This window comes from Charadrius vociferus, unplaced genomic scaffold (assembly GCF_000708025.1).
Source record: "Charadrius vociferus isolate BGI_N301 unplaced genomic scaffold, ASM70802v2 scaffold88, whole genome shotgun sequence".
In the NCBI taxonomy this organism is placed as follows: Eukaryota; Metazoa; Chordata; class Aves; order Charadriiformes; family Charadriidae; genus Charadrius; species Charadrius vociferus.
In genome coordinates, this window is record NW_009649619.1 from 4,303,747 (window position 1) to 4,326,941 (window position 23,195).

General features: G+C 38.0%; 1 protein-coding gene across 1 annotated transcript in view; it reads right to left on the reverse strand.

Moving 5' to 3' along the window:
* STK32B (serine/threonine kinase 32B) overlaps window positions 1-23,195 on the reverse strand; it is a gene marked incomplete at its 5' end in the record, with an annotated part of 173,335 nt that overhangs the window by 144,140 nt on the left and 6,000 nt on the right. The window contains one exon of the mRNA XM_009890557.1: window positions 191-246. Coding sequence (XP_009888859.1) covers window positions 191-246 — 56 coding nt within the window. The remainder of the gene's footprint in view (window positions 1-190; window positions 247-23,195) is intronic.

Below are 23,195 nucleotides of genomic sequence, written 5' to 3' on the forward strand. Positions count from 1 at the left end.
AATTTTAGGGAATGTATTATAATGGAAATAATTTAATGAAGGTTCAGAGTCAGTTCACACTGATGATCAGACATCTTTAAGAAGCAAAAGTCTACAAAACCTATGCTTCTTTATCCTAATCTAATACCCAGAAATATACAAAGAAATTCTCTATTAGATTTTTAACTGCTAAAAATAAATTGATTCTTACCTTTCCAAAACTCCCTTTCCCAATAGCCCGCAATATTTGGAAGTGGTCAAAGTTAACTGCAAAATAAAGGAGAGAAGAAAAGGAAAATAGTTTGTAGAATGCTAATCAGAATCAGAAATCAGATAAGAAAAGAAATGACAGTGTTTCCAATTAATGTCATTTTACCCTGTGGTATTTACTTCTTCTCTTAAAACACCAAACATATTTAACACCTAGCAAAGAGGAGGGTTGCTTTGAAATATGCTCCATTAATTATATTCATCAACTTATCTTGGCCCAATGCCTCCAGCCTGCAGTATCTCCAAAAAGAAACACACCTCTGTCCTAAACAAGTAACAAGACATTAAGTTAGCATTATGCAGCCATTAGCAAAAACTGCTCAGCATTTTTCAGAAAGATTAAGGTCTATTAAAAGGGTACTGAATAATCCAGGTAAGTAATACCGTCTGCTTACAGATAAGTAGTAATATAAGAATAGTATTGTTACAGTCGTCACTCTGCAGGATAATTCCCGTATTCTGTTACAGCGATGGAAGCCTGTCCCATGATGAGCTAGCAGGATCAGCTCCTCCGAACTTTGCCACCTTAATACAATACTTAATGCCAATATTGTAAGACCATTTCACAGATGTAGCATAAGTTTGTTTTGGGAGATTTCATTTTAGCTTGGGAGTAGAATGGATTGACTCCCGCTTCACGAAAATCTGACAGCACAGTCTGGCCTACACCCCGAAGTGGTTTGCTGAAAAGGGGAGTAAGAGATTTAATTTCTCAGAAATGTCATTATTGCTGGTGTTGCATGAGACTGAACACAGCATGACCTTCAAATCTCTGGTTCATTGGTAGGTCTGGTGTTTTTAAAAAAATACAACAACATCCTGAACAAAATGGATATGGAGCCACCGAAACACAAACATGACAACGTGTGATACAGTTTTTACAGTCACTTGTCAGAAACGAATCGCACGTACAGCTAAACTCAGTGAACCAGAGTTGACAAAGTTCAGTGCAACTTAACAGGATTTTTTTAAATTAAAACTTTCTTATGTTCCTGGCTTTGGTCATGTACCTCCATCTATGTGCCTGTTATTGGCCTAAAAGGAATCAGCAAAATTATGGAGACAGACTGTCACTGGGAAAATGTGGTAACATGAACAAACACAACAAAAATGTGACTCACATCATGATGAAGAAGAAAATCCTATAAAACTAATAATACTTTAAAAACCTGTCAACAAAGTTATATCAGCTCAAGCTAAGCACTCACTAGGAAGTTGCAAGTTTGACATATATTAAGCCACCGAAAAGAGCTAAAATCTTATTTCTCCTGTCTTCTACACTATTAATGCCACTTGTAATATATTTAAGCATTTGTTTATTTATGCTTGCTTACATTGTCTTCAAGGAAACATGGTTGCTCCTTTCATTAGTGCAGCTATAGCAACCACCTTCCTGGTAATTGCTGGAGACCAAATCAAATCCAGGGCTGACAGAGCTGAAAGCAGCAGGCTCTAGTCTTTAGCAAACAAAGATGGCAATTCTGAATATCGTGGGTTTAGGATTCGGATACTAAAATGAAAATGCATAACCTTGCAAAGGATTTATAAGCTACTTGGAAATTGGACAAGTTTTGTGCTGAATCACAAAAGAGTTAGGGTTACCCAGATGTTTGAGAAGCAAGATTGTCCAACAGTGACCTGCAGCTGGGGTCTCTGCCCACAGATCTACCAGTGGGGCACTGTCTTGTAGTTCCTGCAGGTCAATACTGGTGTGATGGACAGATGGCGAGTTTAGCAAAAGCACCTTCCACACAGACTTAAGGTCAACTTAAGTCTTGTTCCCAAAGGTCATCCCTCCCATGTGCATCCCCCTGAATGGAGGATTTGAGAGCTGAGTGACTGAGATCTTTAAGTTGATCCTGAAGTTTAAGTAGGAATTCAGTACCACATTGAAAACATTTAAAACTATGTCTAATTTCATTTATTTCTTTGATTGGGAAAATTCAGCAATTTTTCCATGCAGCATGCTGGTGTAGTCTGTGTCACTCCCTTGCTTTCAAACCTTCTGATGTTTCCTGTTTATTTTACCGACATTTAACAAACAACTTCCTTAAAGAAAGTTTAGTTTGAGTTTGTTCTTTACCTTGCAGTCATTCAACTGAAGGCAGTTCCTGAAAACAACTGGAAAATTGTTGAAACAGTCTGTAATTATCCAAATTTAAGCCAAGCCACACTTCAGTAGGACTTGACTACATTATTGTCCTGAAGCCTGTCTGGTTTTAAAATGAATCAGTTGGATGAATTATTTTGTTTTTGTAAAAATTTATTTTTAGCTTTAGAGACGGACACTTTTCATTGTCCATATAATTTCTATTATTTTTCTCTGTACTTCCTTCTTTGGTGATGCTTATTGCTCTGAATGGCTAGAACAGCATTTTTTTGATTGTATTTAATTGTAAACTGGACTTCTGTCAGGAAGAAATTATTAAATGAGGCACTATACCATGGAATTTAAGATCGATTAATATTAAGTCACAGAATCACAGAATGGTCAGGGTCGGAAGGGACCTCTGGAGATCCTCTAGTCCAACCCCCCTGCCAGAGCAGGGTCACCTACAACAGGCTGCACAGGACGGCATCCAGGCGGGTTTGGAATGTCTCCAGAGTGGGAGACTCCACCACCTCTCTGGGCAGCCTGTGCCAGTGCTCTGCCACCCTCAAAGTAAAGAAGCCCCTTCTCATGTTTAGATGGAACTTCCTATGCTCAAGTTTATGCCCATTGCCTCTTGTCCTATCACTGGGCACCACTGAAAAAAGACTGTTCCCATCCCCCTGGCACCCTCCCTTTAAGTACTTATAAGTGTTGATAAGATCGCCCCTCAGTCTTCTTTTTTCTAGGCTGAAAAGACCCAAGTCCCTCAGCTTTTCAATTCAAATACGTGGTTAAAAACATAGCCACAACAATTGATCAAATTAACTCAATTTTTATGTTTAACATGGTTAGAAAGTGGGATGTTACAGTTTCAGATCTTCAATAAGAAAAAGGATTATTTTCTTTCTACAGTTTACTGTCCCATAAGCCTTGTCTTAAATCAATGTACAATAATTCCAACACATTTTCTGCGAGAGAAAATAAATATAATTTTGAGTGCCTGTGGAGGTATGTAAACACACCTGCATTTGAAATGAGGCAGGCTTGCAGCCACTGTGGTGTTCTAGAAAGGGTAATTCACTAAGCTGAGACAACTTGGCCTCTTTTGACCATTCAAACGTACTCACAACTCTGTAGATTCAAAATCTGGAGTTCTTCTCTTGGGATGTTAGGAAAGGATAATAAAAAGGATACCTTTGCAGTTGAGAACAATACCAAATTCAGCAGAGTAAAACTAAGATGCTTTAAGCAACAGCCCCATCAACAACAGATCTGCCATGCAGAAGTCATGTTAGCATCACAGCCCTGATAAACAGTGAACGGTCAAGTTAAGTTCACTGCCACCTTATTGCTACACTAATCATTCTCCTCAGGTGTTTTTAATCTCACACTCAGATTTTTTGTCTTATTTTGTTCATCACACCTTTTTTTTTAGGTTTTGTATGTGCTTTTTCTCCCTTTTGGTGAACATTCAACACCACAGGGTCACCACTTACTCTGAGAAGAATTACAGCTCACCATGACCTCTAGCATTTCCAAAATTTAAAATACCAGCAAGGTCAGACACTACCATTTCTTCTGTGTAACGAGGATATCACAAGTACTGTATTCTTGTCCTCTTAAAACATGACGTGTCTAACATGTGGAGCCTGGTGTTGTAGCTAATGGCATTTTTCTAGCACAGAGCCCCGCTGAGATGTGTGGCTGGCAGAAGGACACTTTCTTCAGTAACAGTAATATGACTATTACTCTTTTGAAAATGGCTTTCTTGCTATCCTTTAGTCAAGATGAAAAAAAATCTTTTCCAACTTTTTGAGCACTTCTTTCATTTTACTACCATGTCATACGTTGGAGATCTTAGACATCAGCTCTGAATTTGAGTCTTAGAGTATGGACATTTTTCAGAAATCAAAATTAGTTTATATTGTCTTCAGCTAATTATTCATACAGGCAAATCCACAGAATGAAACTGAGCATTAACAACAGTATGAGGGAGTTTCAGTTTCACTGATTTTCATCAATTTGGAAAAAATCAAGAAGTATTACAATTTCCCCTCCCCTATCTGCCACCTTTGTCTCTGAAAAAGTCACCATTAATTCACAACTGAGGAGAATTATGGCATAAAACAGATATTTAGCTAACTAAGGGAGAAAATAGATCAGCATTTATGGCATCTGTTTCATGATATGGTATTAGAGTGACAGATGCCTGTTAGTTTCAGCAGTGATCTGTACATGCATATAAATTAAAGTATTTTGTTTCTTTCCATTTAGTCATGCTCAAATAAACCTTAAATGAATTCCATTTCACAGCTTCAAGTCTCTATTAATAACTTTAAATGCACATGTACCTTACTTTGATTATTTTCGTGGTTTTGAAGTAGCCCCATGTAGAGCATTTTCCAATAGTTTGATCTTGAGCTAATAAAAGCTTGGATGATGCTAATGGGATTCACAAGCTGAATGAAAGGTTGCACCCTGCTTGCCAGGAAAAGTAAAAAAAAGTGGTCCTAGCCATTACAGATACTTGATCATAAACCTATCAGGAATATCTAGAAGGATGGTGCAGTGGTTTGTGACCAACTTGTACACAGGAGTCCCTCTACTGCCACAGCCTTCTCATGTGACCTTAGGCAAGCGCTTCAGTATCTTCTGCCCCTGTCTGTAGAAACACGAATCATTACACCTCTAAGGCAGCTGTAAAATTAGGTATAGGAGGTATTTTAGTGCTCGGATTCACAAGTAACGAGGAGAGTAGTGACAGCCAGTTCAGGTAGTAGTGCTATATAAATGCACTACAAAGACTGAAAGCAATTTTCAGTGTGAAAAGTGTACATGGCTGTGGAAGTGGAGGTACAGATACCAGCAGATGATTGCCTCTGGTCTCACATATCAAGTTGCCACAGAGCTGAGAGCCGAACCTGGCTCCCAATTCAGACCACATCAGTTCTCAGGCACATCTTTCCAACGGCACGAACACTGATAGAACAAATATTTGATATAAAACTTTCTAGCGAAAGTTAAAATTAATATTTCTTGCTCCACTGCTCCTGAAGGATAAAGTACACTTTGGGGAAAATATGTACATCACAGACTATTGGGTTTTACAACCATACTGCAGAAACACTGGATAGTTTTAGTGGAAATGCCTATTATTCTTTTTTTTGTGCAAACTAACCATCATTATGTATATAATGATATATGTTAACACAATGAAGTCTTCTATATGCATTCACCTCTGCTGTATTGTTCATGTAAATTACATCTAGCTCAAGAGGCAATATGTATATTGGGTGGATTCTACACAGAGCTGACATCTGTTGTTCTTCTGCAGCTGAGGAATAATTATAGCACGTATATGTAATTAGTCCAAATACACTCAATAACCATTACCTGAAAGAATTTTGTATCTCCAAGAGCAAATATCCAATCTAACATTGTCAAAGCAAGGGCATACAAATGCTTTGCATCATACAAAATAAACGAGGGGCCTTCAATTAAAAAAAAAAAAAAAAAGGAAGAACTTGATAAGCATCCAGAGCTAAATCCATATATTGTCCTTCTCTAGTGGATTCCACTGATTTATTTGGACTGTCTGGCAGTAGCCAAAACCAGAACATGACTACTGAGGCATTATCCGGAGGTGTGCAGTAAAGCCATATTTGTAACACAACGAGCACTTTAAGACGTATAGCTTTGTTTTCACAGAAAACAGAAACAAGGAAGTGTCATGTGGCCATCAGCCAAGAAAATAGGTTTTCATTTAAGTCTGAACACTGTCTTAGATGTTGCAGGTCTGTTTCAGGGTGTTTTCATACTTCCTGCTTCTGTGTGAATCTGAAAAACAGAGTCATAGCTAAATCAGATTTTCCTTCGAGACTTGGCGCATATGGTTTGACCTGAGACTGATTGGACAGCACTGCTATTAGGAGTTCAAACTAGTTCTGCAGTCTTCTTTATGTGTCTGTCTACTTTTCAGATTCTCCAGGCTTTTTCAGACAAAGTCATGAGGCTGTGCTGACAGAATCTCAGTAGGACTCAGCTGCCATCAAAGCTTGTTAAAATTGCTGCTGTACTTCCACACAAAAACACGTAAGATGAGTAACCGAGTAGATATAGTCATATGTATTCAGTACTCATGATGGAGTCGCCAGCTTGAATGGATATAGACAGGACAAACAGGAATAGTGGTTAAAAATTAGATTAAGGGGCATAAAATGGTTAGGGTAGTCATAAGGAGTCACATTCCATCATGCTCTATTCATGGGAAGTGCACTAGTGAAGAAAGATACTGTTCAAATTAAGTATGAAATGAATTTTTGTTGACAGAATGATAAAGCCAGACATATCTTTGAGGTGAGCAAAGAATACAAAATCTATATAGCTTTGTTAGGTTTCTGAATGGAATGGGACATTCCTATACATTAATTGATCGGGGAACCTACTAATTAGAAAGAGATACATAACTAAAGGACAAGAAAAAAGCAATTTCAGGGCTGGTTTTGTCTTATTACTGATGGAGCATGGTGTTTTCTCTCATTGTATTTAGGGGCTTTTCATTTAAATTGCATTACAATGTCACAATTCTTCAAGCTTAATGAGTGTTTTAGTCTCAAAATAAATTGTTTCTAATTATTATGTTAATTTTTTTATACAATTATCCAAAGTTTATTTTTAATTAGAAAGAATTGAAGATCTTTGTATGTCAAACAAGTTTTATTTAAAATTCATTTAATTTTGCTTTGAACTTTAAAATGCATTTCAGTCTGATCATGTTTGCAGACTGAATGTATGGAAAATGTAATTCCTGTCTCTTGGGAAGTTCTGATACTTGAACATTAGTTTATACTCCAAAAAAAAATATGGCTTTTAATGGAGCAAAATAATTATGACTATTGATTTGAAAATGTAATTTTCCTACTTTATGAATTGAACTAAAGTATTTTATTTTGAACTGATACCATTTTTTCCATTTTAAAATATCACAAGCAGATTACAACAATAATCACCTTCCACCTTGCTGCAACTCCAGAAGAAGTTCAGAATAATGTCCATCTTACAAAAGGAAATACATACTTGTTTCCTCAAAGTGAAACATTTCTGTATTCCAGAAAAACTTTCTTTTCAGATTTCTTGACTGATCCAAAGTGGTTTCTTTCACAATAGTTCAGTACTACACTGCACTTCCTTGTGACGATGACTATGTCCATCTACAAGATGAGGTCATCAGCTGGACTATATCTCCCATTATGTAGATATACCCATAGCACTTGCATGGTGCATGCTTTGTTCACTCAGAGGTGGTGGTTTGTTGCATTATGGGAGATGTAAACAGGTGCAAGATTTGGATCTACAGAAGGCAATAGGAGTATCAGATTCCAATACCTTTGAAGAAATGTCATCTAGCTTTGAACTGACCCAAAATGAAATCAGTTTGAAAAGATAAACCTAAATTCCATCCAAACTTTCAAAACCAGCTTTGTTTTCCTAATATAAAAAAATAATGGTATTTTGATTTGGCAAAAATTTAAATTACCCATTAAAAAGTTATTCAGAGGAAAAGTCTGTTCCAAAATTCAATGAATTTTTACTGAAATTAACACTTTTCTGTTAAAGGAAAAAAATCAAAACCGATTGGCGGAGTTTCCTGTTACATCCCATCTACACCACCTTTCAGACCTGATGAAGTGGAAGCAACCTATTCTCTAGATTGCCAGAAATTGAGAGAAAACCTCAGTACTATGGTGCTGAAAAAGTGCCATTTTATACTTCTCTTATTTCTAGATTCTATCAATAAATATCTGATACCATAGATAAAAGAGTGGGCTAGATAACATCTGCTGTGATGTATTACAGGAATTCTTACTTTCTTATGTTAATCCTCTTACAAGGTAGTACTTCACATGCAATTTAGCTACGCATCAAATTTGCAGAATCTGATGAGCAAACTGATGCACAGTTTGCTTATCAAAAGCAGTGTCAACAGCATGAGGTTCTACACTGTATTCAGTGAAATCCACCTCATATTGTATTGTTAAAAGTGTGGGTTTTTCCTAGATGTCTGGGGAATTTTCTGAATGCAGTAGCTAACATGAATACTGGAAAGAACTACAATAGTCTAGCATTTTCCAAAATCCTATACAAACAAACTAGAATAATTTGGTGAATCAGCTAAGGATTTACACTGTTAGGGAAATAGGCGTGTGTTGCCACGACCAGAAATAAATTTGGAATCCCAAAGAAAACTAATGTTTGAAAAAAAACAAGTTGCAAAAGAAAAAGATGCTAGGACCAATTATCAAGAATTTGCTTCCCTTGTAATTCTTTAAAAGAACATAATTCTGTTTCTAATGCTATTCTGTAAAAGCTGTAGAAGAAATGAAAGTACGATTTTGCATTCACAAGGAAACTGCAATTCCTTGGTAAACAAGAATCTGTTTGAACCCAGGATTAAATGAAAATATCGCTCCAGAGCTGTTTACATCTCTAATAAGGCAAAATAAAATCATACTGCCATTAAATACATCTAGTCTGAAAAATATATCAAGCAGCTACCTGAAAACTCTAAAGCAAAGTTTGCTCTTTGGGCAAGTAGAACAAGCTGCAAATCATTACAGTTTTCCTTTGAGAAAAGTTTAAACTGAATCTACTGAGTTCCACCCTACAATCTCAAGACCTCTTCCGAGAAATTTGACACACATCACCAAAACAAAACTAAGGAAAGTCATCCTGACCCTTTGAGGGATGTGGATGTTATCTTCTGTGAGACACTGAGAGGTATTTACAGGTAGCAGAGACTTGTCAACAAGCCATTGAAGTCAGCACAAAAAGTCCTATAGCTGTAAACTGCAGTAGGATTTTTGATCCAAGAACACTGTCATTCATTTTTGCCAGAATTCTACTGAAAGGTTGCCCTGTGGTAGCCTTAGTAAGGGCTTCACCAGAAGTTCCAGGGACTGACCTAACTGAGTGTTATCCCGGGGGGAAAAAAAAGTTTATGGCTCTGTGGACGGTGTGGAAATGTTTGGCTGTTGCTTTGCTCCATGAGAATTTTAACATTGATTTGATGAAATTAGCTGTTCCTTTCTGAAGGACTGAGCATGAATAGGTGTTTACTGGCACAGGTTAATTGTACTGATCAGAAGAGCCCTTGTGACTGTGTATACACAGTCTTTCTTGTGAGCATTAGATTAAAAAATAAAGTCAATTTTCTTGGCTTTATGCCTCTTCAAAAGTAGTCCAAAATTTAACCATAAAATTTCATAATGGGGGAGTTTGGTGTGCTGCCTCTGTGATCTTCAGACAGGTTACTCTGCTTCAGAGGCATACAGAGATAATCTGAGGTAGCCAGAAAAAAGAGAGTAGTTGAAAAGCAAGTTTTTGCCTGCCACGGTTTGCTGGAGCAAATATAGGAACAGATTAGAGGAAAAAAGAATATTCTTTTAAGTAAATAATGAGAGTCTGAAGGATACAAAGCAATATGAAAGATTTCCATTAAGAATTTGATTTCAACTCCAATGAAAGCAAACAGAAAATTACCTAGATTTGGGGTCTTTCTTGTCTGTTTGCTTTCCATTTTACCTCGTTTTCACTGAAGAAGGAAGTGAAAGAATTACATAATCAAAAGGTCTTCACTGATCTCAGCTGAAACGTAAAATTTCTCATATTGATTCATGACGAGTTTTGGTTTGCTATTACTGTTGTCTGTCTGTCCATGTGCAGTGTGTGTGCATTTCTGACTAGTTGTTGGGGTTTTTTTGCTGAAATCAGAACGTTTCAAGACATATTACTTTTTATTTTGCTTTTAGTTTTTCACATGAAAGATTTATATTTTCAGGCAGCCCAATAATGAGAGGAAGTAGAAAATACTGATATTTCCCAACATCAGGAGCATAACTTATACGCATTCCAGCTTACACACAAACCAGATTCTCTCTAAGACCACCTCACCAACACTGTGTTTTAGCCCTTCTTTATGATCCTTGTCATGTGATGCAATGACAAGAGTACATGATCATTGAGGTAAAAGACTTGTTCTTTGAAAACCTGACAAGAAAATGAGGCAATCACATGTACACCATCTCTGGCACATTGCAGACAGCAGGAACAGGAAGGAGAGCAGGAGCATCCCTTTCGGTGGCAGTATGGATGTTTAGACTGGATTAAGCTAATCGTGACACCTTACGATAAACTACAAGGCTAGTTTTATTAGAAGTCTAGTTTCAAGGGCAGTAGAATGAGATAGTCACCTTTATAGGGGAGTTACAGTACATTTTAGTGCAGAGTATATGTATTTTACTTTTACAGAAATGGTTTTATATGAAAGTAGAGATCAAACTCCGATCCCTCTCCCATTAAAATATACTGACTCTAATATTCGCATTTTCTCCTCATGGATAAGTGAGCACAGGTGATGAAGGTGAAGACAAATTTAAAACGATCTGCTAAGTAGGTCTTTTGACTTAGATGGCAATCCCAGGAAGGCAACCAATTAGCCTTCTGAAAATAAGTAGGAATAATAATAAACATCCTATGCCAGGAAGATTTAAGCTAATACAATCTGAAGTACAACTGCTATTATTTGAAGGCAAAGTTAATAATTTAAACTAATGAATTTTAAATTTTTCCTTATTAATAAACAAAAAAAGGTGAAATAGTGCTGGCAGAGCTAGGCAGAAAATACAAGAAACGTGAAATGTGTTTTGTCATTGCAAAAAGTCAGCTGGACAATCTAGTAGGGATCAAGCCCAAGTTGATAGCATATCCTCATGGGCATGGGGGCAGTATAAAACAGGAAAGAATGACTATCTGTTTAGCATCACCATTGATGATGTGAGTTGCAAAAATTAGCACAGAGGATGATATGTTTTATTTGTCTTTTTTGGGATAATGCAAGGTCTTCAGAAATCCTGATGATGACTAATGTTATAGGGAATACCCAAGGTGAAGCTTCCTTGACAGGTAACTAAGATTTAAAATAGGAGCAGCTGAGAGAGCTTAAAAGGAAAAAGAGACAAAATCCAATAGTGGCAAGCATGAATGGAGGCTAATACTGCAAAAAGGCAAGGCGATTTATAATAATTCCTGCCCCAGGATATCATCTAAACCAAAAGGCATCACCAAGCCCAGGAAGTGCATAGTGCAAACTCAAAGTGGGGAGGAGACTCAGACTGTGACTAAGAAGAGATAACAGTGCGGAGCTGATCCCTTGCAGGGGAACCACAGTCAAGACGTTCTTCTAAAGTTACTTCCATGCCCATGGTGGTAGGCACTGATCTGATCAGTCTGCAAATAGTAATGTGGTACCATAGACTGACGGCAAGAACTTGAGTGCTGATGATGGGCCATCAGCATAGATGGTCTTGATTTTTATGAGTCAGGTTAGCAGCATTATTTTAAAGCAGCCCTTCTCAGCATCTCGTTAGTATTCTGTTATGGTGACTGGTTAATCACCCATACATTAAGCTAAAAAGATAACTGGACCTCAAACACAGGGGCTTTCACTTTTAGGTTTAGCAGAAAAGTGAAAGGACTTCACACTGTTAAATCTACCACTATTTTTCAGCAAGCAGCAAACAGCCGCAGGTTGTTGTGAAAAGCCTGTAACCACTGATCAGGGATTTTACATGTTGGTGTATAACTCAGTGCTATGAAAAATATCATCAGAAGTCAGATGTTCCTCTGGATGGACTGAAATGTTATAAGAATTTTCACCTTTGCTAAATCGCCATCACTGGTGTCTGTCAATGGCCAGAGCCTGGGTAGCCACACACGCCTAAAGGCCAGAAAGGGTTTGGTGGTAGTTGGAAACAGTTACACATTAGTGTTGTAGAGATGTTCACTTCTTGTGCACCGGATTCATTGTGACTGGCCACATGGAAACACACAATTGTCTCTCCGGTTAGGCTGGCACTGAAGCTATGTGACATGAAGAACTGCAATTACTAGGTTATTACTAGGTTGGGTGCATTGGATAATAATGCAATTGACTTAAGTCCATAACCCTGACCTCATTGCCCCGTGAAAATGATTACGATTTATTTAGGCAGTGTCAAATCTTCAGCATAACCATAGGTTAGTTTACCATAACAGATGGTCTTTGCAACTGATTTAGCTGTATCTACATTCTGTTAGCATATAGCATTCAGGTAACATATTTTCTAGTAGAAAGGTTTCTTTTGCATAGACTAAGTTGTTTTAGTGGAAAGTAATTGGAACTTCTGATATCATCTTAATCACTCATCCATATATCCTATTATAAAACAGTAATTTATAAAATTTTAATGTTGTAACTCACAAGTCAGTGAATTTCTTTTTTTTTTTTTAAGATCAGTGAAAGTTTTAATTAAAGATCCCTTTTTGTTGCTATGAAAACCGTTTTGTTTTGCAACAGGACAGAGATTTGGTTCAGAAAAGCTATTAACTTAGTAGCAACACTGGAAACATCAAAAGCCGTCAAGGAACAATTGAGTTGCTGTGCTAGAGCTTATCACAGCCAGTGAGTAGCAGGGAAGCCTTTGTGAGTCTCCATGCTGTTCATAGCTTTTTCGAAGGCTAAACTTGACATTGAAAATAAGGAGAAAAGTTGCAGGACCTGCTCAAATGTAAAATGTCTTTAAGACTTTTTGTAAGTGATAAAACATAGCTCACTTTTGTTGAGAAAATAGAGTTTCTGATTGACCGTGTTGCTTACTTACGAATGAGCTGGCAAAAAGAATCTCTGAAATCTATTGCAAGGAGAAACAGGTTGACAGGTATGTCCAACAGAAAAGATACTCCTTGAGAAAATGTATTGCTAAAATACAGAAAGTCTAAATTCCACTTTAACTGTAATAGACTTCCCTGTGAGATCAGGAAACACATAATAGACTATGAAGCATCTTTTTCAGCTAGAAAGTGGGAATATTCACCTCCCTCAGAGTTACTATGAGAATAACCTCATTAATAACTCAACTGGAAGGCTCTCTGACAGAAGTTGCTATGGGAATAAAATGTCAAATTTCAGCAGACCAAACTGTTTTCTCCTACAGTAAAATTTACCAGAGTGATCTCCAGGTGAAGGAAAATTCTTTAAATGAAGTTACCAACAAAATCCTCTGTGAGGCATCAGTCAATCTGATCCATGTGGAGGCCTCTAAGATGCCAAACACGCTAAGAAACCTCTTTCCTTTAGGCTCGTCTGGGCAGTGGCTCCTAGAACACTGTTCTTCCAAGTTTCAGAAAATGAGTCTTGGTGCGATGTTAATGGGAGGTTAGGGAGCCATGTGAATACCTAGAGAAAGTATGAGCTGTTCTCCTTTTTTTCTTCTAAATTCAGATCCCAAGAGATGAGGAGTCTGTCTCCAAAACTGGATCTGGAAGAATTATCTCTTCTATTTTTAACCATGACTACAAATGAACTATTGGGGGCAAATAAGGACACTAAAGGGTCAGAAAGATTCACATTTCAATTGGTGTTGCCTCACATTTAGTGTTTTTAAATCTAACCAACCCCATGGGCTTCAAATGAATGATGCCAGTTCTAACTTGCAGCAGAAGGGTGCCTGAAGTGCGGAGCCGTAGGCTTGTTTTTCATTTGCCATTGTAAGATTAAAGCTCATCAGTTTGATAGCAGTGATGTTCCCCCAGGAAAAACCTTTCAAAAGAAGCAAGCAAACCTGTGGGTTATAAATGTAGCTGTCCAGGTCTGATTCATCCTTTGGGATTTGAAAATAGTATCAAAATCCCAACAAGTTTCAAAAGCATTTGAAGAACGTTTCTGAAGATGTCCAGGCATCTGTGTCTCATGGCTCTTCTTCATCAAAAAACTTACAAATATTAATGTGAAAAACAACCTATATCTCTCAGTGCTCCGAGGGCACTAACTGACCTGGCTGGCCGTGACCATCTTCCCCCCACCACCACCACGCTACCCATGGCCTCAGGAGCCGCATTGCAGCTCAGGCCTGGATCAGGCCACTACGAAACGAGAAAGAGCCGTGAAGTGCAGCTCAGCAAAGCCATGGCAGGTCCCCACAAGGCTCCTCATGGCTCTTCTGAGCTGCACGTCAGCTCAGTCCTCACCGCAGCTAGATTGCAGGTACATCCGTGCCTGGCCATGCACCTCAGTGACCCTCTGGGCTCTTGGCTGACCCCACTTACGGTCACTGCGGTGCTCTGCTCGCCTGGCTTGGGCACAGGGCACCCGCACCCTGCCCGCTCCCGCTGCACAGCGGCATTTCCAGAGCTGCAGCCTGGGCCGTGGTTTTACAGCAATTGGGATCCAATTGCAGGAGGTAGGGTTGCCCAGCAGCAGCTGAGGATAGAACGGGGACTGAAACAGGAAAAGCTGCTTTTCGTTATGGAAAAAGGCAGTGCTTAATTAAATTAGCAGCACATATAGTAAGTACATTTAAGTGCCAGTGCTGCAGTACAGAAGTTAAAGAAAATTTCAAGTGTTCCATTACTGCCTGGCCACAAAGAAGCACCTCAGAGTCCAGCAGAAGCTAGATGCCTCTTACACTAGCCAGATTTCCATCGACTGTTTAAATAAAAGAAACGACTTTTAAGAGAGCTGACCTCATCCATTAACTCCCTCCATTAGCCCACCCATAGTTATCCATCCTCCACAATTAAATGACTTTCACTATGTACTTCAGCACTCAAGTTGCATCTTACTCATGTCTTGTAAATTTTTAAAACTAAGTTATAACACTAAAAAAAAAACATGTCAATTTCAGGGATGGAGCCTCAAATCCAAACCTCTGAGGTTCCAGAGGGACTGACCTGAACCAAGCTTTACAGTTCTGATTTTTTTAGTTATCTGGAGCCAAAAAGGGCCTGCTTTTTTATTCTAGCTAGAATTCTTACTATTTCGCTGTGTGAATAATTTGATTTCATAAGAATGACTTCATTTTGTCTGCCATTTTGGAGTCAAAGCTGGTTTCCCAAAGGTTTGTTTACCTACATATTCAAGACCAAACTTTTGTTGACCCAACACGATTGATTTTTCCCAACTTCAGTTGAAGCAATATCCTGAGTTATTAGTTAACATTAAAACACCTTTGTATTTTGATACTTCACTTTTTGTGACTGTTTTCCTTCAGGGTGTATAGAAAGGGTAGAAAAAAACCTGATAGTAACAGCTATATTTCATAAAGAACTTGTGGAATTTCAGTGCAACACATTTCTTCATCTCAAGGTTTACAGATAAATATTTAATGATGGAATTAGTAGTTTTGGTACTGAGACTGAAAAAGATGGATTGATTGGTGTACATACAATGACCACCTAACAGCAGATTTTTTTTTACTTGGAGCTTACAACTTATTCTTTCATCGTTACGCTACTTACCTCTGGGAAACCCTTCCAATAACGAAGTAAAGATAGTTTCAGACTGATAAAAGCATGCTCATTTATACACCACAAGCAATTACACCAAAGCTGATAGGATGCATTGCTGAAAACAGTAAATACGAATAAGGAAGTCAGAGCCTTTGCCTTATATATCCACCGCTAAGATTAGGAGTGAAACATGAAATATTTAAAGCAAAGCAAACATAGATGCACTCACAAACCAAACCAAATCCACCTCATCGCCATTCCTAGGCTTTCACATCAGACAACTTAGGGGTGATTGAGGGGAGGAGGAGGACTTCAGACCAGCCACAGTTCCCATATTATGGCTGGGGGTTGACATTAGCAGCAGAAGGTCAGTATACTCTCTAAGCTACAACTTAACTTAGAAAGATTTACCTTATATGACCACACAACAGGAATAAGTGAAAAAATTCATTTGATGTAGAGGGTGCGTAGCTGACAGATATTAATGCAAAGAACATAACTTCTAATTTTAACAACAGAAGTTATTAGCTGCAAAGCACAAACAAATAGTGAACTGTAGAGGATAAAATTGCTCAATGTAGCAGAAGGTTTGTTCGTCTTAATGCCTGAAACATTTGGTGGTACTAAATGTGCTTATACCAATTCTGTATAATCACAGAAATAGAATCTCAAATAAGTTTAATTATAGATGTTAGAAGAAAATAATGAATATTGGTGACTCAGTTCTAGAGTTCCCTACCACATACATTGGGTTTGTTTTGACGAGAGTAAAGTACGTATAAAAATATCTGTGTATATATATGGAGAGAAAGAAAGAGAGAGGAATATTCTCTAAAAATGTATGTGTTTCTGTATAATATTCTCTTAACTAGGATGAAATGGTAGATCAGAGCTTCCTTTGACTGTTTATGAAAATAATACTGAACAGCTTTGGTTTCTTCACAGTACAGAATGGAAAAATCTTCAAAATAGCAAAAAAAAAAAATGTTTATTTCCCACCACCAGGTCTGCCCTTTTTTTTTTTTTTTTCTATATTGTGTTAATCAACAAATACAGGTAGAAAAAGGACTGGAAATCAGCTTGATATCACTAAAGACTAGAGGAAACATATTGCATATGACAGTAGCCAGCAGTCTTTCCTGGGTGCTCTGCTGGGCTGTATTTTTCTTTTCCAAATTAGAACGTAGCACTGCAGGAAAAGTCTTTGCACCATCCAGGATATCCTGTCACTCGAAACATCAGGATGCCATTGATTCACATATGTCTGTGGATCAAAAGATGTATATGATCTACCTCGGAGAGGAAGATTAGGAGGCTCAGAGCTGATCCTGTAGTTACTCATTAGCATTTGTACACCCAGGGAAACATTCAGAATTCTCTACATCTCACTAGAAACAATGAGAAAACTGAATGCCACAAGCAGTATCTTTTTTCTGTAAGGTACAGCAACTACAATGAAAGGGTCCCTTTCTATTAATGCATTTAAAATCTGCGCCTGTGCTCTCTCTGACACCTGTGAGATAGACTGATGGCTCCTGACTTAGGAAAACCAAAGGTCTGAAGTCAGGGCAGCACTCAGCATAAGTGCTTGAAACCACTGAAAGCATGGTATCTCCTCACTGCCAAATATTACTTAATCTTTTCTAAACAGCAGGCATAACCTCTCTTCACCCTCAGAAAAGCCTTGTGAAAAGCCATTCAGAGAGAAGATGCTATCCTAGCAACAGCTAGAATTTGCCAAGCCACCAGACAAGCTCCACTTGCACGTCCTGCTGTCCACAGCCAACTTTTACAACTGCCAGGGCAGCCATTCTCTTGCTGCTCTTGTTCTCCCGTTCATCAGCAGAGAGCTCCCTAACTCCAAAAGAACAAGGATTGCCATGCTGAAAGTTTGGATCACCAGGAAGAGTTCTCTCATCTTTACCAGCAAAACCTGAGAGCACTTAGTCTTTCAACACTGAGATTTTTGTGGAGAATTTCACACTAAAAATGTATTTCTCTTTCTAAGGTATTTTATCTGCTATTATTATTTGCACCATAAAACAATCTTGTTTAACACTTTTGCTTAAAAACTTAAGCAAAAGTCCTCAAAGACATATCACTGGGCTGGAAAAACGTTGGAAATAATGACATAATTGGCATACTGTTCCTGAAAAAAATCACATGCCAAGGCTGGGCTCAGAGGAATCGCATGAAGCTGCAAAAGACTTGTAGCTAGTCTGTTCCTCCCGTTATATCCAAACCAATCTCAGTAAAGCCTAACTTTGTTTTATAGCAATGCCCTGCACATAGGAGTGTGTAGCTGTCTCTGTGGTTTTCTTAGGCTAAAACAGTCAAATGTGAAGCTGGACTTAAAATAATAACTTTTTCCTACTTCTCAAAAAGGATCTGTTGATTAGCTTTTGTTCTTTGACTGCAAACTCTGTGTAGCAGATCACAGTGCCCAAGATGTGGTAGTGGCCCAAAAGAACTTGCAGGCTTTGCAGCGTGGACGAAGATTTATCTAAACCTAACCCCAAAAGGCATAAAAACAATCTTCATAACCTAATGTGAAAACAATCTAGGGGGAAGTGGATGATAGTTTCAGAAAGATATGAAGGACACTCAGGTGGTGATTTTGTGATTACATTGCATTTCTGTTTTAACAAGGTGGCTAAGAACTGTTTTCATAGCTCAGCAAGGGAGGCAGAACAATATCAAAAGGAAACAATAATCACTATAAGGATTAACTCAGTTTGCATTTTTTGATCTTAAATAAGGAACAGCAGGTGTTTCCTTATCACTGCAAAAGTAGGAAAAAGAAGGAAAATCTTTTTTGTCCGTTGCAGCATATTGCCTCGTAGTATATTTATCTTGCTTAATACAATAGTCTTTCTTACACAGAACGGTGTTAGCAATACAATGACAAAGCCATTGCTCTATTTCATTCACTATCAAACCAAATTTAAAATGACAAGGCAGAAAAGTATATCAGCTATAGAACTTCTGTAAAAGTTTCCAAACTCCAAAGAACTGGAATTGAAATATTTTTTTTACACACACACAAAAAAAAAAAAAGAGAGAAAATGAGAGAGAATGTGGAAATAGTGGAAATAAACTCAAAATGGAGAAAATACCGCCAGATTTAACACATTTCAATTTGAGTCAGATAAACAAACTCTAGGGTATATTTGGTTAATATAACCAAACCAAATATTTTCAAACCAGAAAAAAAGTAGAAAAGGATTAATGAAATATAAAATAACTGAAAAAATATGAAAAAAATATTTATAGGGATATAAAATTTGGGAAATAAATTTCAGGTTTATCAACTACGTTTAGTTATCATTAAAGCCTTAAAAACCTGTTGGCTACCACCAAGTCTATTAATGCTTTCTAAGAAAGGTTCCTTCAATTCAAAAGGAAAATAGCTTTGTCTTAATTATGGAATGTATGAAAGTAACTTATGTGTCTATATTGCAGTTAATTACCATCTCAGAAAATAGCATACAACATTTCTAAGTATAAGAGTATTACAGAATTTGATACTCTGTGTCAAGAGATGTGACAGAGATGATAGAAAAGGTGTGTAGGAGAAAAAATTATTATAGAGAGAAAGAATCTTCCATTAATTATAGCAGAAATTATTCATATACAAAACTGAAAAAAGAACGCTGATGGAGTGAATATAAGTGAAATAAACTGAAATCATAGAATTATTTAGGTTGGAAAAGACTTTTAAGATCATTGGGTCCAACCATAAGCCTAAACTGCGAAGTCCACCACTAAACCATGTCCCTAAGGGCCAAATCTCCAGTAAGCTTTCCTTGGTTGTATACTGCCAGGTTTCCTGGCAGACAAAGAACACCAGATTGGAAAATACAGAAAGTTGACATCCTCTAGAACTGAAGAGGTGATTTAAGAGGAGACATCAGATTTTTATGAATGTTTTTTACAGAGTTCATATTGCCAGTAGTTAAAAACAAAACTGTCCAATTGCCTTACAAATCCTAACCTGTCTGTTCAGACTATTTCATTTAGTTATGAAAATACACAAGTTGATAAAAGTCAATGTGGAAATTAAGGAAGCTGAAGATGAGGCCAAACTGATCAGGTGAGAGACGATTACAGGGTAAACAGGTCTTCTGGTTATTGGGGTGGAAAATTACTTATTTGGGAACAAAAGGAAGAAAGTCCTTGTTTCTGTGATAAAAAAGCACACCCCTCCTCTTAGAGTCCCTTGTTGCTGGACACTTCAGGTGAACGCTGACTGCCTAAGGAAATAGGCCAATATATAACACTAAGATTTTCCTGAGGACAACCGGAAAACAGTCACATGCTGCACTTTCATTGTATTTGTCAGATTCTAGTAAGTGAGCTGTCTGAAAGGGAAGACCTGGTAGTACTCACCAGGGAAGCAACAGATGCGTTCATTCTTTCCTCTTCTCTCCAGAAATTTGTGTTTTATAAAGGTATAGTACTAGTATCTATATAAAAAAAAAAAACCTTTGCCTAAAGGAAGTACAATAAAATCCCATCTACTACACGATCTTGAAGAGTATGAACTTGAAGTGTACAGTACAATGTTGTACTGTATACACGACATATAACTTATAAAGTTTAATGTTCATTTCTAACAGTTTAAAATGAAGTCAAAGGGTGCTCCATGAAATACTGTATTAAGAGAATCAGTTCTAGGTCCTGATAAATGTATTAACACTCAACCTTTTCTTGTACTGAGAAGTTGTAAGCATCTTGGGTCCCATTGGTGCTCATCTGCAGATACTGTGTGATATGAACAGGCATTTCTGATAAGGGAAGTAGTTTCCTGGGATCAAATGCAGACAAATAAAAGGCAGTGTTATAATTCAAAACAGTTAATGTGTTAGAGTCTGAATCCCAGAGAGTAAACCAGCTTTGTTCTTCTTTAACCAAAGAAGAAAAAAATCAAGACAACTGTTCTGTTTTTGCAAGCACTCTGTATTTGTTATTCATGCCAAATTGTGACTGAGCCCAAGGAAACTCAGAATATGATTTAGTTAAGAAAACAACGTTTATTGCTAGCACAAGTTTTTGATCTTTACAGAATAATAATCTTTACTTTTTCCTGTTGCAGGGAAGCTTACATATACACATGTATGCAGTGTTCACAACTACAACAGCAAATTCAGCAACAGCTCAACATAGGCTTATATCAGGCAGTAAGTAATATAGTTTAAGGTAATTGATTTAACTAGTTCATGGAATTAAGCAGAACTGTGCTCAAGATAGATCAGGTCCTCTGATGTATACACTGCTTACTTCTGTTGCTCTTCCCCCTCCAGAAAATCTTTGCCTCTCCTGCTAATTTTGGAGAAGTCCACTACTTTTTGTCCCTTCCCCTCATGTTTTACCATGACAGGATACTATGGAGCTCCGCTACCACGCTGAACTTGAAGTTGTCCTTTTCCTTTGAATATCAGAAATTTTTGCTTTGTATTGATTGATATCAGGAGCAGCCTTTTCTCTTTCACACCTTTCCCACCATCTCGGATTTAGCTCACTTCAGCTAAGTTGAAATACTGTGAAATCTCCACAATGAACTCGACAACCTTTTCCTCTTTTCCACCCTTCAGTGCTTGGACCCAGGTGTCACTACCCACTAGGTTTAGAATCAGGAAGGTTTCTGCTTCTGCTTTCCCAGTCTCGCTGCTTAATGAGGAAGCTAGAAAAAAGTGTCTTGTGCTTGGCCAGCAAAAACCCTGCCTTCTTCGTCCTTATGCCCGTGTTCAGAAGAGACTGTGCAAAGACAGTTCTGGTAGGACAGGACCTACTTCATTTGAGCATCTATGGGCAAGATCCCAATTCCTTACTATTTTTTTCTTCCAAAGATTTTCTCAGACATTTTCTAATTCAGCTAGATGCAACATTTCATTCCAGGCTGAACATCCTCCATTCACGGACAGCACGTTGCTCAAGGTTCACAAAAAACTGTATTCCTGTATTACTGCTGGCTTTGTAACCCACATCCACATCAAGGAATGCTTTCACTTTCATGCCAGATGCTACCAATGACCCAGTGGATGTCACAAGGGAGCCCAATGTGAGGAGATATACCTGTTCACCCTTGTTATATGGGAAGGTGTCAGAGGGGTTTGAGTGCAACCAGCCTCATGATCTCCCTGGCAGAAGTGAAAGACTGATCTTTTGAACTCTACTGGAAGTGAAGCCAATATGGAGGAGTAGAGTCAGTTTAATATCTCTGTACATTTGAACACCATTTGTCCATGGGAAAACTAAGCATTTACTTTTTAGTGTGCTGCTTCTTCCACCGTTCAGCTTCCACAGTCCTGCAGAACCCAGCTCCCTGGAAGCCTGCTCTTTTGGCACAGAAAACGACAAAAGCACAGCTGAAGGAGCACAGCCTTGCCTTTTCACTGCATCCGTGGGCAGGGATAGGAGACTATATGTGAATTTTTAAAGGAGTGATTGCAAAAGCAATGGTATGGTGTTGAGATCTAGACAGTGATCTTGTTTTCTCACAGTTTATTTCACATTCTGAGTTTTCCCTGATCTTGGATAGGAGTCTCTAAGCTTTATCTTGTTTGATGCTTGGTTAGCTTTGAATTATTTATACTTAGTTACCCAAAAAAGCTATCTGGACATCCAGGCACATGACATAAGACACATAGCAACATGGGTAAAATGTTACATCTCCTGAGCACTTATACTTCCTAGATAAAAAGCCACCAAGAAATTCCTTAACACTGTTAGAGGCAGGTGTCATGCCAACCACTTGCATAAATTCTGGAAGGCTACAAAAGCAGCAGCAAAGACTTACATGATGTCTTTGTTTAAGACAGAGGTCCTGAGAAGGATGTTTCCACCAAAGCAGAAAATTAAATCCTGGAACTGTACAAAATATGTTTAGAAATTATCTTGAAAACTCATCTGGTCCTTCTCTAAGGCATTGCTGGCAAAGATTTTACTGAATCTGGATGATGGTAAAGTAAAATACAATTGGTAAATATTTTAGCTGTCCCTTGAAGGAGTCTTGGTTCTAATCCTGACAGTGTGAGGTAAATCAGACATTGCACAACATTTTTGCGACAGTCAAATGAAGGAAAAGAGATGCAGCTCATTTTAGGGAGCAAGAAGCTAAGATTGAAGTGCCAGATTCATCCTGCTTTTCTTCAGAGTTCCCTGTAGAAAAGGGAAATCTGTGTTCTGGTATTAAACTTCACCTATAATTATCATTTAGTGTCTGAAGAAGTCCACATTATTTGCATACACTGTAGCAAAGCTTTAAGGAGACTGAGTCAGGAAGATAATGGTTGATGGTGGTTGCAATGCCATGATATTCCTTCTGAACCTCCTTTGCCACAGACCATGCGAACTCTTGACAACAGTTTGGCAGTTGGTACCTCTGTGTCTGCCTGAAATTATCCCATTTTTTGTCTGTGTTCTCCTTTCTGTCTATATTCTCCTACTGTCTCATACCATGCTGCAACTGCAAGCTGGACACTGATCACTATTTTGTTCTGTGCACAGACATCAGCATTGGGTTTCTGAA